The following is a 16910-nucleotide window of genomic DNA, read 5'->3' as shown; positions in this document are numbered from 1 at the left end:
TTGTTTAATTGAATTAAACCGAATCAAATTAAATGGGGGTTAAACGTTCGCATGCATCTATATCTCATGCATGCGCAACCCAGCTATCTAGCAGCTAAACAAAAGTGTAGATGCAAGGAGGGATCGCTGAGAGACCCCCCCACAAGATTAAAATACTAGTCTCTAAATACACTTTGATTTACATTATTATATTTACTTGAAGTAGATTATATATAGTTCCATGAAGGATGGATCAACATTGATACTTTAGTACTCTTCCTTTTCTTAAAAAATTAATATACAAAAACAAGGAGGAAGATGGTACAAAAATACGACAAAGAATATCTTAATATGTTATCACGTTACATTATAGAACAAGCGTGGGGATTATCATCATTGAACATGGTGGTGGCTTGCGGCCAATCCTTATCGTAGGTGGTCGGGTATGACGGCTGCTGATAAGAAACGTAACCTCGGTTGTCGTAGCCGTGCATATAATCATCGTAGGAATAAGAGGTACTGGAGTGAGATGTATTGTAGACCAGTGGCCGATTCTGATGGTAGTAATGGCTGATAATGTTGTAGTAGTCTGGGTCGTGAGGATATGGCCATAGATCGGCTCTCCGTCCTGTCTTCCTCACTGTCTTCAAAACTTTGTCCTGGTCTATCCATCCCATGACAGTCACCTTTTGCGTGACCATGTCTATATCAACTTCATTAACTCCTGAAATATCATACACACACATGATTTATTAAAGAAAAATATTGTAAATTTCTAACCAAAAACATATGTAATACACATGATGATATATACTCGTGCATTTCCTGATCATACGTTATCATTATATATATATATATATATATATATATATTATATTATATTAAGCCTTCCTCATTAAGGAAAAAGTCATTAATGTACGCTTTCTAGTTTCTTTTTTCATAGATCTTGATACAGCTAACTAGCCGTGGTCCAAGTCAGAAAACAATGCAATGATTAGACGAGGAATTAACGCATCTTTCACGAAAATTGCGACCAATTCCTTTCGATGTGACTACGTCAGATGCAGAGACGTACTTACAGATATATGTATCACGTATATATGCATATATCATGCGTGTGGGGGTCGCATGGGAGACAAGCTGCCATCATCATGTCATGACAGCTTGTTGCCTAATGGATTGAGAATGCGTACGTCGATTTCGATTTTTACGATCTTGTTTCTAACCAAATTCGAGTAATAAAATAAAAACAAGATTCGGATATATGATATATATGATATATATATATATAAAACTTCGTACGTACCATCAAGTTTCCGGAGAGCTTTCTTTATCTTTCTTTCGCAACCGGTACAGTCCATGTGAACTATCATCTCCACTATCTGAAAAGAACAGAACCAACTTTAGAAATGGGACCTCGTATATGCATAAAGCCAACCATCACATGAACGAGCCGCACCATTGTGAAGGCTTGCATATACAGTTTTTGTTTTCAGAAAAAGAAAAAAAGAAACGGATTTTCTACAACAGCCATGCCAATACCTCATGGCCGGCATCTCATCAACTGCTTGAGTTGTGTGCAAATTAAACTAGTTTTATTCGATAAAAGGCTTCTTTGGGCACAAACAATTATATCCTATATATATATATATATGTACAAAACTAGTTTTACTCGATACAAGGAATTGGATGATCCCTGAGTTGCTGCACCTCCTATACTACTGATGATATGATCATCTACTAGTGTTAAGAAGATTTAAAAAGGTCAAAATCTTTGTGTTGCACATAATCTAACGAATACGATGAAATGGGAGGTTTTCGTGCATGAAAGAAAACTTCGTATTATGGATCATGATGGGGCTATAGTAAGGAGATATAAAACTGATCTTCATGACACATACAGAGAGATCAGAAAAACCGGGCGCATGCATGCATGCATGCTAGACAAACAGATCGAATCGAAAAGATGAGATTACTTTATAAAGAGAGATTTCGTACCGACATGTTGGGAGTCGAGAAATCTTTAAGGCTTAATTTGTTTACGGAACTATATAATGTGAGTGACGATGGAGAGAAACCATGCAAACGGTCATATATATAGACAGCTGAGGGATTTGAGGAGCGTTCGTCTTTCCTTAATCCTAACTAGCTTGTGCATGTCATGTCATGTGAAGGGGATATAAAAAAAGAATATCTATCTTATATGAGGATCGAACGCGTAGCGCCCACAAGATCATTTTTTGTCCTAATTAATTAATTCCGATTTGCAGCTTCTAGGCGACAAAACTTGCGGGGAGACTCTTTGGAAAGTGCGTAGCAGGTGCTTATAAGATAGAAATGAGGCCGGCCAGCTCGAAAGCTACCTCTACAAGTAAGAGTACCTTGTATAATCGAATACTCCGATCCGTTGGGGTGGTCAAATTTAATGGCATAAGAAGCTGCCGAGTAATCTACATATATAAGAGTAGTACTTACCTAATATTACTTACAATATACCAAGTCATAAATTAAACAAAAAAAAACAAACTTGTACATATTTCCAAAATGAATAAATATAGATAGAATTTATTATTAGGAACATTCATTTTACACATATGATATGGCATCATCTAGAGTGTTGAGAATAATCAACTAAAAGCAGCCACACAGTAAATGTAAAATATGCACTGTTATAATAACTTTTTTCTAATATTACTCTTCCACGATAGACTTTCTTAAACATGCATAAAATATTATAAAAAAAAATTGTTTATTTATTATTAATTATTTTCTATATAAATCATTAGATCATGCCAAAATGAATTATTCTCATTATAAATAATTAATTTCATTACAAATAACTCGTTATAAGTATGTATTTTATTTTTAACGAATAATCGACTGACGAGAAACTTAGAGGACAAGATATTCGATGCATGGACTTCTTACTTAAAACTTCCCGTTATATTATATATTAATATTAATCATTGTCATGCCGGATGAGTACAAAAGAAGCATGCACGTACGAGAATTTTCACGGAAGTTGCCAATGGGGAGCTTAGAGGCGAAGGTGGACGAATAGACATTAAACGCGTAATGACAGAATGTGTGGCTGTGGTTGTGGTTGTCAAGGTCAAGAAATTCAAACTTACAGTTCAAGCATCGAAAGGTATTCATGTCTGGCAAACAAAGATATTGATTAGGACGTACGCATCGTACGTGCCGTACATGTATAGAAGAAGTGACATTTAGGATTCGTTTAGAATATGTCAAAATATTTATGGATTGAAAAAATAACGTGTGAATAATAATAAAGTGATTTGTGTTAGGATATTTATTAAATTTTAAAAAAGAAAATATAAAAATTTAAATAAAAATATTATAAAGTTAATAAATTATTTAAATATTATTTTTATTTGAAAATTTGAAAAGTTATATTATTTTTTATATTTTGAATTTAAAAAAATTGTAACGATTAGATAAAAAAATTAAATATTTAAAATTGAAATTTATTTTATATTTAAATGATATTTGAAAATAAAATTATGAAAAATTTTGAAATAAGATAAGATATTAATCATCTCAACTCATCTAGTGTCCAAAGACACCCTATTGGGAAGGTTCCATTGCTTCCAATATCAATATCACTGCAGCCCTTATTATACGTTGTTTGAAATTAGTTTCGTTTGTTTTTATAATCATTTTCATCTTATCTCATTTTATCATTATAATTTTTTTAATTTTTATATAAAATAAAATAAATAATTTAATTTTTTCAAATTCTAAAATAAATATAATATTAAAAAAATATATTTTAACACTATTTTATTCAATTTTTAATTTTTATCTCAACTGAACATCTTCTCTCATCTGTCAAAATAAACGAATATTGCAGCTACAGTTTCATGTAGTTTTAAAGAGAAAAAGTGGACGTATGTACGTTAACGAAAAGAAGAAAAAGAATACATTACTACTAGATGAACAATGAACAACAAAACATTTTGTTTGCCTAATTGCAGCAAGCTAGCCATATGTAATGGATGTGTGTCGATCCATGTACGTGTGCCTAGCTTCACTTATTGTTAATAGGCTTTCCGTTATTTTGTTAAAAAGGGAATTACATTAATTTTGTTCTTTCCCCTCTCATGCATGCTCCAAGCACTACAACTCCAAGCACTACAACATATAATTTTTTGCGACCAATTATTTTGCGGCAATATAATTTTTGACATAATTTTTTTTTATGTTTGCATCCTTTCATTTTTAGCGAGAAGACTAAGTCACTAAACAATCTTTTTGCAGCGAATATATTTCGTTGCAAATAATTGTGACGAGAAAATAATATTTCAGTGCTTTTTTAGTCTTTTGAGACGAAATTATATTGCCACAAAAGTACATAAACGAAAACATATGCTTTTCGACACGTTCTATTTTTTGCAACAACATTAAATTGTCGCAAAATTCCAAAAACAAAAAAGTTTAATTACGGCATGTCTTTAGTCTTTTGTTACGACATTAAATCGCTGCAAAAAGTCAAAAGTAAAATACCCTAAAACGATGTATTTTTCGTTCCCTCTTTATTTCTTCTTCCCCAGCCGATACCTTATTTTGAAATATTAGAGTTTGTCTCACGCCTCCTCTCCTATGAGTTTCCTCCCACCCCTCCCCACGCCATCTGCCCACTAATGCACCACCACCACCTTTCTTATCCAGTGAGTCTCTTCTTTCTTTGTCTCTATCTTCTCTCTTTGTGACTCTCTCTCTCTCTCTCTCTCTCTCTCTCTCTCTCTCTCCATTATCTTAGCTATTCTTGTTCTTTTTAAAGCTCGGTGTCTCTCGCTCACTCTCACCATGAGTTGGATCATGGAATATTTCTCTATAAAAGTTTGGTGAACACTAATTGAAGGTAAGGAACAATGCAACAATGCCTCCATGTACACCATTTTTGCACCTATTTTGTTTTATTTGATTTGGTGGTTTGATTTTATGAGGTGCTAGGATTAGTGTTTGTATGATGGTTGTTAGATTTGGGATTTTAGGAATTTCTTCTATGTTATTTTGTTGTGTTCCTCGGTCATGAAGGGTGAAGCTGTGAGTTTTCTATTTTTTTCTTTCTCAATATCTAGTTCTGTCCCTATTTTGATTTTGTGTTTTTGTTATGATTTTTGGTTTATTAGTTGTGGGTGTTTTTGATTATTAGGCTTCGTTTGGACGTTATGCAGTTCAGATTAGATGAGATGAAATGATTTGTAAAAAAGTATGTGTTTGGAAAGTGAGATGAGATTAAATGGTTTTAACTTTTTTGGAGATTTAATAAAGTGGTGGGTCCCACCAATTATTAAAAAGTATTTTTAATTACTGAGTGGAAAATATTATGAATATATTAAAAATAAGTAATATCTACTATTAATTTAAAAACTCATAAATAATTTTCTTTTCCAAAATATATTTTTTGTAGTTGGCCGTGATTATTTCAATATTTCTAAATATAAACACATTTCTTTGTTAAACGAAATTATTCTAATTATGAGCTATTTATTATACTATATTTTATAAATTTTGAAATATATTTTTCAAATTATATATTAAAATAAAATAAAATAATCCTAATAGATAATTATATATATTAAAATTGTGATAGTTAGCATTATTGTAGTGGTACTGTAGCAGTACTGTAGAGGCAAATGAAACTTTATAGTAGATGAACTATAGCGGTATTGTATCGTTACATTTAGAGTTACTGTAGCGATGGTTGAAAAATTATAGATGAGATAAAATTTTGTATTCTGCCGTTTGGATAGGCAGATGAAAGATGAAGTACAACTCAAATAAGATAGTTTGTATCTCATCTGAGCATCCATGCAAACCGGGCCATAATCTATTATGTTATAAGTTTGTTGTCAAAGGATGAAGAGTGAAAAAAAAAAAAAAGTTTGATTTTTTTATCGGAAGGACCCTACTAATTACTATGCCTTTATCTACAAATACCTAGCCACATTATTCGGGATTGAGAGCCTCAAGCAATATCTAGATGAATATATTTCCTTATAATAGTTTCTTTAGATTATTTTAATTTTATTTTTGCTTCCCATATGAAATGCCTAAATGTTCATTTGGGAAATTATTTTCTGTGCAGAAAAAAAGAGTTAACACTGTGTATACCTTTTTGTTTTCAGGGGCTTCTTTATGCAGGAAATGACACTATATTTAAGTCAACTGGCCTTAATGGAAAGGTGATTTTTGTTCCAGTTATAAACTGTATTTATTATATCACATATCCTCCTCCATTTTATTTTGAAGCGTTTCTACTTTAGAAGATCAATTGAAGCACTCGGTAAACCTGATATTCCATTTCATTGCCTCACCATTTCATTTAGATCAATTGAAGCACTCGGTAGAAGATCAATTGGACTGGAAGTGGTCTATGTTTTACTGGACCAAAATGCTTTTAGGAAATGATCAAGAATGGCTTTGAAACTACACAAACTGTGGATATTCCATTGTTTGATTCTTTTTGCTCGTTTATTACTTGAAGTAGCTGCCATGCTTAGCTAGTTGTGTTCTTGTCACTCTAATGGAAGATAATCTTGCTATTTAAATACTACTTCTATTATTAGTATTGTTATTATTTATTTAAAGACCACTTAAAAAAATAGTTTTATTTTTTATTTTTTTTATTTTGATACTTCTACTTAAGATATTTTCCTACTTGTGTTCCTAAGATATTTTCTCTTAGTAAGTTTATTTGGATTCAAATAGATGTCTTGTTTGTTAATAGCTTCTTTGTGCTGGTCTTACTGGTAACTTATTTAGATTCGAACTTTTGTAACAAATGTATGCAAATTATGTTATTGGCTGAATTTTTTAGCTTTGGAAGAATGGCATTAAAAAGCTATTTTACCATTTTGTTGATCTTGTGCATACTGTGGTGATGCTAGACTTTGCTTGAATGATTTTGAGTTCTATTAATTTGCAATGTAACGAGTTTTATCACTTTATATGCTATTTTGAAATGATTGTGTTCTAGTACATGTTAGTGTTTTGAAAATTAGTGTTGAAAATTAGTGTTCAATTTATACAAGTAATATTACTATTGGTTGACATTTCAGTGAAGAGAATCTAAGAGTTGCCCTCGCTAAAATGAGATTAAATTATAACAAAATAGTTGAAGATGTAATGGATGAAGTGCGAAGTAGACATTATCAGTCGGCATGCACCTTGACGTTTGAAGATATACATCAAGGTGCATGCCAACTGATATACTTCATGTGATGCTGGGATTAACCATCCAAATCAGTACTTCACTGACAGCCAAAAGAACAAGATCTACTACTCTTTTCCAAGTCCCATAGCCATTTTATGACCAGAGCATGATCCCTTGTTGGGTTTCGGCTTGGCAAGATGTGGCCAGGTGTACTGCCCAAGCTCTTTAAATGCCCGAGCCCGAGGGGAGGAAAGCACAAAAAATCATAAGTTGTGGTCTAGGGGTAGCTTGGGCCTAAAGAGATAAGACAAATAAGTTGGCTCATACTCCTAAAAGGAAAATGTATCACAAGTAAAGTTAGATTTTATCACTCCAAGGAAATAACGTCTATATAAGGAGCAGCTCCTCCACAAAATCTGACAGACTCACTCTATGCACTCTCCACCAATTCTCTAGAGAGACTTTCCTGAGACTAAATTCTCTCATTGTATTGAGCGATATGTGAGGCTACAAGACATTGTAAAATCATTGCTTGATATAGTGGATTTTGCTTCCAACAACCTATGTATGTAGGCTTTTATACCGAACCACGTAAATTCTTGTGTATCATTTTATTTACTTTTATTTGCTATTTGTTATTTATTTCATGGATGAAAGTGAAGAGCACCGTATTGAAACCCAAATCACTAACGTGGGTCGGCGATGACTCTTTCTTTATTTCCGATCTGTTGTACAATTTTTGACATTAACAACATTGTCCTTCATATACATAGATCAGGTGTTACAAGCACCGCCTGGGTTGAGAACCATGTTGAAGTGCTTCAACCCGGGTACTATTCCGGTTCGGTCCAGAATGACTTGCATTAGATTTATTTTTTAACAAACTTTGCTGAGATAATAATATATATACTCAACAAATTATAACTAATAAAGAAAGTTACATCATATCTATTGCTAGAATTTATAATGCATTGTTTTTGTCCCTAAAAGTGGATGCATCTGGAAATGAGAAAAATAAACAAACTAAGGAATAATATCCCCGACAATAAGAAGTTGGGAGGAATCTAGAAATAAAAATATGTTATGACGTTGGAACACATTTACATACAATGACTTGATGTATTATATTTATGCTTCATAGCCATTTAGTTAAATCAAATCGATTGAGCTGGTTAATACGTACATAAGTCCCTTAATCTCTCTTTCCTCCATTGTTCATTGACCTTGGCAATAAAGCTTTCGATTCTTCTATTCAAACAATCGTCATCTTCTTCTTCTTCTTGCCAAAATATATCGTCATCACTAGTATCATCGTCGTCATCATCTTCAACATAACCATCCGAACCACCAAAACATTCTTCATCGTTGTTGTCGTCCTCCTCCTCAATGCGGTCCCAAGTCTTGTATTTCATATCTTCCTCTCCTAGGCCTTCATTCAAAGGAAGGAAGGGAGGCCAAGCCCCATCAACTTCTTGTGAAGGTCTGTAGTTTCCAACAAGGATGACTATGATTATCATGTTAAAAACTGAAAACCGGAGAAGCGGGCTAGATGAGAATCCATGAAGCTTGTCTTGTTGACGGTTTGATGGCCACAAGTTCAGGAATAGAATGGCAGCCAAACACAGATCAAGTACTAGAGGTGTCATTATCTCGACAAATCTCATGATACCCTCAACCAATATAAAAAAAATGGGTAAAAGGTGTTGTGCGTACGTATATATGAGCTGCTTTGTGAAAAAAATGTGCTATCGTACTGATGTCGAAGAGAGAATTTATATGGCTGAGCACTCAAAAGTGGTTTTCTTCGAAAGAGAGATAGATTGTGGGAGTAGTATACCATTATTATTTTACGTGGAAATTCAGGAAGTACATGACCTCGTCAAGGAATAAGAACTTCTAATTAAGCATATATGAATGATATAAAACCTGAAACTTCCTATACATTGTCTTTATGTTAATTGTCGTGGATTCGTGGGAAGTATCCATATGTCGGCAATGGCCAACACAAATTTCAATTCTTGAATTCCAAGCATGTTTTTTTTTTTTTTAAGATTTATCCGAAAGAATATATCGCAAGATGATATCTGCATACATATCAACCGTTTAATAAATTATTATTTTCTTAAAATGAAAATATAATTAAGTGACATGATCATGAAGGTAAAATATCTAACATTTTCCTGATCTCTCGAGACTTGTAGCATATATGCATCTAATTAATTGCCATAAAGGGTATGACTTTTTTCATTTTCATTACACTAATTAATTGCCATAAAAGGGGCTGAGTTCCATTTTTTTTCCTGGGAAATTTCCTCACGCACCCCATTTGGTGCATAAATTCTCATTTAATTAGAATCTGTAAGTGGGATATTTCTGACGGAATATTTAAAATTCTATGGCATAAATTAAAGCCCTTTCATTAATTGGGAAAGGTTTGAATGCGATAGATAGGTCATCGAAACATTTGACGGTACAAATTGTTGACGTCTTGATAGTTTTTAGTTTACAATTCAATGCAAAACGTGGAAGTGGAGTGGCAGCTTCTTCAAAAAGTCGAGCTTCAGACCTTCTAGTTCAGGCTACGTTTGGATAGTGAAAATACTTGAAAAATATTAAGAATGTTTGTAAATAGTTATGAGTAAAAATTAGAGTGAGTTTGTAGATCCCATTAAGAATATTTTGAATTGTTTGAATGTGTGAAATACGCTGAGTTATTGACTTTTAGATAGGTAGTTGAAAAGGATGTGAGTCCCATAAATATTATAGTGATTTTTTAATATTAATAAATGTTATAGTGATTTTATTTTATTTTTATATATAATAATGATAAATATTATAATAATTTTATTTTTAATTTATATATAATAGTAATAAATATTATAATGATTTTATTTTCATATATATAATAGTGATAAATATTAATAATAATGTTATTTTTTATTTATATATTATAGTGATTTTATTTTTTATTTATATATAATATTGATAAATATTATAGTAATTTTATTTTTTATTTATATATTATAGTGATTTTATTTTTTTTAATCTAATTGTCATGGTTAACTTTTAGTCACCTTTGCAAGTAATATTTGAATAACTAGATGTTCATTATTAAGTGTCCAGATCCACTTCCACAACATGTTTAGTACCTCCACAAAGAAACTTAATTATATCCACCTATCAGATTGGATCTAACCCAATGGTTTGAGCTTTTCCACCCCATTATTGTCCTTGATAACTGCTCATCTTATCTTGTGGAATGGATTTTTGGAAAAGTTTGGCCCCTTCTAGTTTTATTTGGGATTTGAGAATCACTTCAATACATTTTTTGGTTCCTTGAATTGCTTTGATATATATGACCTTGGACACCAATTCTCCACTAACTAGACCATATAAGATATTTTTATGTATTGGCATTCATACGGAATGAACTCGTTGCGCAACTATTTATGAGATTTACTATACATCAATCACTATTTACTTTTACACTCCACACCTATAATTTTTTCATAGGATGTGAGGGTATTTTTTATAGAGTGTGTGAGGTGTATAATAGTGAATAGTAGCTGATAAAATTTTTTTTTTCTTTTTTCATCTTCTATATTTTTTCTAGTCGTTTCCTGCCTTTTCTTTAGCTCATTTACTTACTAGGATCATTACCGCAAAGTCCTACTGAAAGACTCGTAAAATTCTATACGCTCGTCCAAAATGTCGCCTTGCAAGTACTTTTAGACCTCGTTTGTTTTTATAGATGAGATTAAAGTTAAAAAGTTAAAAAAAATATTATTAGAATATATTTTTTAATATTATTTTTATTTTGAGATTTGAAAAAGTTGAATTGTTTATTTTATTTTGTATTAGAAGTTGAAAAAGTTGTAATGATTAGATGAGATGAGATGAGATGTTTTTCCAAAACAAACAAGGATGTAAAAATTAGTTTTTCGAGCATTTTTTAGAGGAACATTTCTGCTAAAATTCCTTTATGACTAGGAGAGAGATTTTGATCTGAGTACATGTTTTTTTTCCCCCCCTTTAAGGAGTACTGATATCAACGTTGCTAAGTTCTGCAAAAGAAATATGATCACCACAAATATCCAACATCTTATGAGTTTAACAGAATTCCAGATAAACAAGAATAAAAAGAAAATCGACCAAAATGAAAGGACATGCTCACGCTTGCACCGTTTAATAAGAACAATGATTCAGACTTTCATTGTCCCAACGAGAAATGTTTCTTCCAGCTAGGCCAAAAAACTAACTCAAAACTGCTGGACCTCATAAAACGTACGTCTCATTCTAGCATATCTCCTGAACTCTAATTGCTAGAATGGCGCAGCTCAGGGCGGACGAAATCAGCATCTGCAGGAACTGAAATGTCAACAGTTGGTCTTAATTGCGCACAGACTTCAATAGCTCCATGAACAGGATCAGACAGGAAGTTGCTAATTAGGTCCTGGTTGATGGGAGCTCTCGCATCCACTGACACCAGAGCCTGTTGAGTAAGAATGTAGTCGAAACGCGGGGCCCACTTTCTTGCTCCTAACCGTGCTGTCGTAGAACAGTTATCAACCATGAATGAGACTCCCCTAGCATGCATGAAAGGGTTCAGAGAATCAACCGCTTCAATCACACTTTCATTAATGATTTCTGAATATGAGTGCCCCTTCTTCCTCAAGACCTCAATCTGTAAGATTGAATTCAAAATTCACAAGGCGAATAGACCATTGTGAATAAAAATAAATTTTCTGGCTTTTATCATAAACACTAACATTCAGAAATAACATCAACAGATTGATCTTAACAATAAAGGTCAAACCAATTACCTGAGCCATCATCAGTGCCACAAAAACCCCAGCAGTGAAAGGATACAATGGGCCCAAGTCACCTCCAGGTCGTGTTGCTCGGACACGCTCACCAACTTTCCACATCCGTGTTTGATCTATCTTGCCCATCGGGAATGCTGGTAACCCTTCCTTTTCCTGTTAAAGTTTTTCAGTCGTAGCCACCCAGAACCAATTGTTTAATCAGTGACTAGATATAATAAAGTCATCAGAAGAGGAACTGTTTTAATCAGGAAAAACAAAAAAAAAAAAAAAAACAAAACAGAAATCAAAATTTAGGGTATAGACATACATAAAATCGACGTCCTGCCAAAACAACACTTCGAATCTCACTCCCAGTAGCAACATCTTCATAACACTCATACAAGATGTCCATACAAGGATAATATGCAGCACTATATGCAGAGTGAAATTCCTTTTTGCCATCTTCTGACAATGAGTTGTACACAGACAACATACCCTATAAACAGACAAAGTCAGAATACATTAGGCCAATAGAACAAATGCGAGAGAGAACGAGAACGAGAATGAGAGCGAGAGAGAGGCCGGACAAAAGGAATTAAAAAACAAATCCAACCTTTGTTGAAATGGTCTTTGATATTAAGCCTGTTATGCACTCAACAGTATTCTTGTAGGCCAGATCTTCACTCATTCCATTCTCGGTGTATCTCCTAAACAAGGACTCAACAACTCCATGAACAGCACCAAGCAAAACACCTACACGCCAGGAATTCAATAATGGCATCTGGAAAAATCTTAAAGCAAATGAGAGGCATAGCTGGAAAAGACTACACACTCACCTCTCTCCCCAAAAATGTCACTCCTATACTCCTGCTCTAGTGTAGTGGCAAAAGTAAAAGGAGAACCAAGGGCGACCGACCAACCCAATGCAACATCTGTAGCTCTACCATCAACATCCTGCTCAAAAATTTGCATTCACCTATTTAGTAGGCCAAAAATTAATCAAACTCATCGTTAAACCACTCATGAAAGCTCAATAAAGCAGTGCATGGAGAGACCTGGTGAACAGCAAAACTGGAATTTATTCCAGCGCCATTTATCTCTTTCCCTTGAACATAGAGTCTCCTTACAGAAGGCCCCATCCCCTTGGGGCAAACAGCAATTACACTAATGTTCTTTGGAAAATCAAGGCCCAAGGATTGCAAATGTCCAAGAAGAAAACCATGGGAAAGTCCAAGGATGCTGTTTGGTTTCATGCGGGAGAAGACTTCCTTATAATTATCTGCCTGCAGCACAAAGGAGGGAAATCAGAGCCACCAAACAGAACCAATAATCATAGATATATCACAATAGTGAAGCATTGGCACAAAGCTAGGTGGCATCTTCAGCAGGTAGCAATTGATTAGCAAATTATTTAATATTACAGGAAGGAGTTGCATTTTGCAGCGCAATATGCACTACCTTCCCTTAAGGTGCAGGAATGTTATCTTAAAAAATTATCTGAAATATTTGGAATTCTTTTTCAATAACATGGTAAACTTGGGGTAGTTTGGAGTTTGTCTGCCAGGAGAAGCAATATGCCTGCATCTAACGAAAAAGTAACTTGGCAATGCTCCACAAGGTCACCGACTTATTTAAAGAGGATTCTATGTGTTTGAGGTGTAAGATTTCACAAGAAGCCCTTCTCTAACCTAGTTAGAAACACATGGGAAGTATAATATTTGAAGTATTTGATCAGTGGGAAATGACTAATGACATCTTTTTCAAGAGTTAAAAGAGTCTTAACATTATAGATCTCCTTGTTTTCCATTGCAAAGTGGCTTCTGATCTCATGCATCATAAGTTCTTGAGCCTCTGGTTGTTTTTTCTAATTAAGGTTTCAATTTCTTGGTTGCTAGAAGTCTGAAACACCATTCTCTAACATCTTTGAGGCGTTTGGAAGAATAAGTGAGAGAATTTTCAGGATTAAGCCCGGTGGTTTGATAACAATTTTAGATAGATTTACTCCAAAGAAACCATACTGCAAATTCAAATATGAGCTTCAATCGCATTTCCAAGGCAACAGTTCTAAGAAAACTAATGCGTCGTTGATATAGTGATTAAATATTTCGTGTGTCAACAGCATAACGTCTGCAATCAAAACAGGGAGCAATGTGGAAAACTACCATACTAAACAAGCACATCAATTACTGCTATTAGGAGTCACCACTGCTACCACCATGTTTATTTAGGCTACTACTACAACTTCTAAAACTAAGTTGCTACCCCTCATCATGACTTTCGGCTCTCAGGTGCATCTCTTCATGGGGTTGTAAGGTGGATTAAAAAGTCTTAACTCAGCTCTGCAAATGCAGAGTTTTGTAGAATCTACCAACCTGTGCTGCATCGGATATCAGTAACAGCACAAGATCACTGCCTGCAACAGTTTCCCAAATATCACCCAGACTTCCAGTCTCCTCAGTGAATCCTGCAGCACGAGCTTCAGCAAATGATCGAGAGCCCTTCCTCAGTCCAATCTGCATTACAATAAGCACCCTTAGAAAAATAAGTGAGAGGAACAAAATTAAAGGAAGTATATCCTCGATGAATAACATGAAAAGCAAATACTTCAAAACACGAAGCAGTAGGAACGTAGAAAATGCAGTGAATAACAAACAGGAATTCACCTTCACCACAATATCAGATTTTGCCTCTGCAAGAGAGTCCCTCAAATTCTGAGCTTGGGCAGGTCCCTTTGAAGATAATATGAATCACATAAGCAGAAGAAGACAACAAAAGAAAGATTAGGATATAACTATATAAGAACCATTGCTTGACCGTTCCAAATTATTGAAGGAAAAAAAAACAAAAAGCTGGGATTATTTCTGGTCATGCAAAAAATTTCCAGATAGAGCAGAACGCATTTAATATCGACAATTCACACTCTAGAGAAGCATATTACATCAAAATGAATAAATAGAACAAGTAACAAAATAAGCACTCAATGCTTAAGTAAATGAATCCATACAAATAAAAAGTAAAAAGTAATGATTATAAAACCTGGGAACCCCAGCCAATTACTCCAATCTGTTTAATCCCCTTGAATGCATCAGGCAACAGATGAAACAAATCCCGCCCTCCTCTTACAATGTACTGCACATAAATAAAAAGAAAATTACAAAAAAACAAAAAAATACAGGACCTAACAAAAATATGTTCCGTTTGTTGCAGATGTTATACGGGGAAAAAGATAAAAATGTGATGAATAGGAAATCCATTTCCTTTTCTTTCGATTAAATGACAGCTCATGGGACGCAAGACGTAAAACCACTGCTCAACTGAAGCCTAATCAATAACTGGGCTTACTGTTTAGTTTGTTTAAACAAAACTAAAGAGAGATTGTGTATTCATTTATTTCCCAAAATCAAATTTCACGTTAACCAAACAGAGGCTGAGTTGTTGCAAAAGATCTACCTCGTCGTGGCCAGCGAGAGAGACCTTCTCCTTCCTGAACACGGAGGTATCGAAGTTAAGTGACGTCGTGGGAGTCAGGGAAGGGGCCGAGACCATTCGAGCCGAGAGCGACGAGCGTCCGCTTGACGAGGCATTATTGGTGGGTACCCGATATATCAGGGACTTTAGATTGGGTGAAGAGGACGATATAAACCCCAGATTGAATCCAAAGGTTTTAGTTTCAACTTTAGACGATGATGATGAAGAAACGGATGGTGTAGAAAGCGATGGTGTAAAAGAAGTGGCCGCCATTGTTGAGTACTGTGAGAGAGAGAGAGAGAGAGAGAGAGAGAGAGAGTTGGGGCAAACAGTTGAGTTTGGCCTTTGGGTTTGGTTGTGTAGTTGTTAATGGTTATTAATCCAAGCTCAACTCCTCACAATCCAATTATTAATGAAATTTATTATTTTTTCAATTTCTTTAAAAAAATAAATTCATCTCAATCTATTTCATATATTTTAAAATAAAACTATTAAATTTATCTCAATTTAAAAATTTTTTATATATAAAACCCACATGTAAAGATATACACACAATACATTATATAATATATTTCTAAGCAATATTATAAAATGAGGGTATTTTTATAAAATTATATTATTTTTATAAGATGTTTTACAAAAATATCCTTCATATAAAATATAGTTGTGTAAAATGTTGTAATAAATGTTATGTATAAATCATTTTTCAATATATTTAAACTTATTTTAACATCTAAATTAATCTTAAGTGGACCTCACAAAACTTACACCACCATATCAACTAATTACTATTCATAAAAAAACTTAACTTATCTTAATTCAACTCAATATCGAAACGCAACCGCCGTTAACGTTATATTATATAGAGTAATACTACACATAATTGTAAAATGTACAAGTATTGTGCAGTTATATTAAAAAATAGTAAAGTTTATTATTAAAAAAAATTAAAGTTTATTATTCAAAAATAGTGAAGTTTATTATTCAAAAATTATTTTTTTACGTGGTCTCGTATTTATTTATTTTTTTAAAAGTGATTGCGCGATACTTATACACTTATGATTGTAACTATTATTTCTCTATTATATATGTGATCCCGTGCCTGTTCTTAGTGGAACTGCAAAACACGTGGGGCAAGAAACAGCATCGTGAGGAAGAATTTTTAATATAGAAATTATTTACATCAGCCTACTGTTGGCTGTATCTTCAACACACTTAGTGTGTTGAGTTAAAAAAACAAAAAAGGCACGGTGTGCGGAGAGTGCCGACTGATATATAACCAGGCTCTTTTTAATATTTTTTCATTCACATATTTCAAAACTGAACACAAAAATTAAAGTGAAAGAACGTTCGGAAGAAATAAAAATCGTGGGAAATAAAAACTAAAAAGTAAAGCAGTTTGGGTAATTTTTATAATAAAATATTATTTTTAAATATAAACAGTATATCTTTAAATTTAAAAATATACTTAAAAT

General features: G+C 33.5%; 3 protein-coding genes across 3 annotated transcripts; all 3 read right to left on the bottom strand.

Annotated features, from left to right (window-relative positions):
• Window positions 1-238: 238 nt before the first annotated feature.
• LOC109004390 (heavy metal-associated isoprenylated plant protein 28-like) lies at window positions 239-2060 on the bottom strand. Its single transcript, XM_018982922.2, has 3 exons — window positions 1978-2060; window positions 1286-1361; window positions 239-703 (listed from the first exon to the last, which is right to left on the bottom strand). Exons 1-3 carry the CDS (start codon window positions 1981-1983, stop codon window positions 342-344), a joined length of 444 nt encoding a protein of 147 aa, XP_018838467.1. The 5' UTR covers window positions 1984-2060; the 3' UTR covers window positions 239-341.
• A 6274-nt stretch (window positions 2061-8334) lies between these two features.
• On the bottom strand, window positions 8335-8808 carry LOC109004385. Its single transcript, XM_018982917.1, has one exon. It carries the CDS (start codon window positions 8806-8808, stop codon window positions 8335-8337), a length of 474 nt encoding a protein of 157 aa, XP_018838462.1.
• Window positions 8809-11130: 2322 nt separating this feature from the next.
• Window positions 11131-15800, bottom strand: LOC109004440 (ketol-acid reductoisomerase, chloroplastic-like). Its single transcript, XM_018982985.2, has 10 exons — window positions 15418-15800; window positions 15004-15096; window positions 14631-14696; window positions 14340-14480; window positions 13023-13250; window positions 12804-12921; window positions 12581-12720; window positions 12296-12463; window positions 11986-12141; window positions 11131-11846 (listed from the first exon to the last, which is right to left on the bottom strand). Exons 1-10 carry the CDS (start codon window positions 15706-15708, stop codon window positions 11478-11480), a joined length of 1770 nt encoding a protein of 589 aa, XP_018838530.1. The 5' UTR covers window positions 15709-15800; the 3' UTR covers window positions 11131-11477.
• Window positions 15801-16910: the final 1110 nt, after the last annotated feature.

The sequence above is a fragment of the Juglans regia genome, chromosome 3 (assembly GCF_001411555.2).
Source record: "Juglans regia cultivar Chandler chromosome 3, Walnut 2.0, whole genome shotgun sequence".
Classification (NCBI taxonomy): Eukaryota; Viridiplantae; Streptophyta; class Magnoliopsida; order Fagales; family Juglandaceae; genus Juglans; species Juglans regia.
Note: the sequence above shows the minus strand (reverse complement) of the source record. Positions and strands in the feature narration are given on the sequence as shown.

Bases quoted from the DNA above. Each gene is read 5' to 3' on its own strand.
- LOC109004385 (XM_018982917.1), bottom strand. From the start codon at position 8,808: ATGACACCTCTAGTACTTGATCTGTGTTTGGCTGCCATTCTATTCCTG.
- LOC109004390 (XM_018982922.2), bottom strand. The intron at 704-1,285 runs GTACGTACGAAG...ATGATATTTCAG, and splicing joins AGCTCTCCGGAAACTTGATG to GAGTTAATGAAGTTGATATA.
- LOC109004440 (XM_018982985.2), bottom strand. From the start codon at position 15,708: ATGGCGGCCACTTCTTTTACACCATCGCTTTCTACACCATCCGTTTCT. The intron at 12,922-13,022 runs GTCTCTCCATGC...ATTTTTGAGCAG, and splicing joins CCAGTTTTGCTGTTCACCAG to GATGTTGATGGTAGAGCTAC. The intron at 12,721-12,803 runs GTGAGTGTGTAG...CCTGGCGTGTAG, and splicing joins TGACATTTTTGGGGAGAGAG to GTGTTTTGCTTGGTGCTGTT.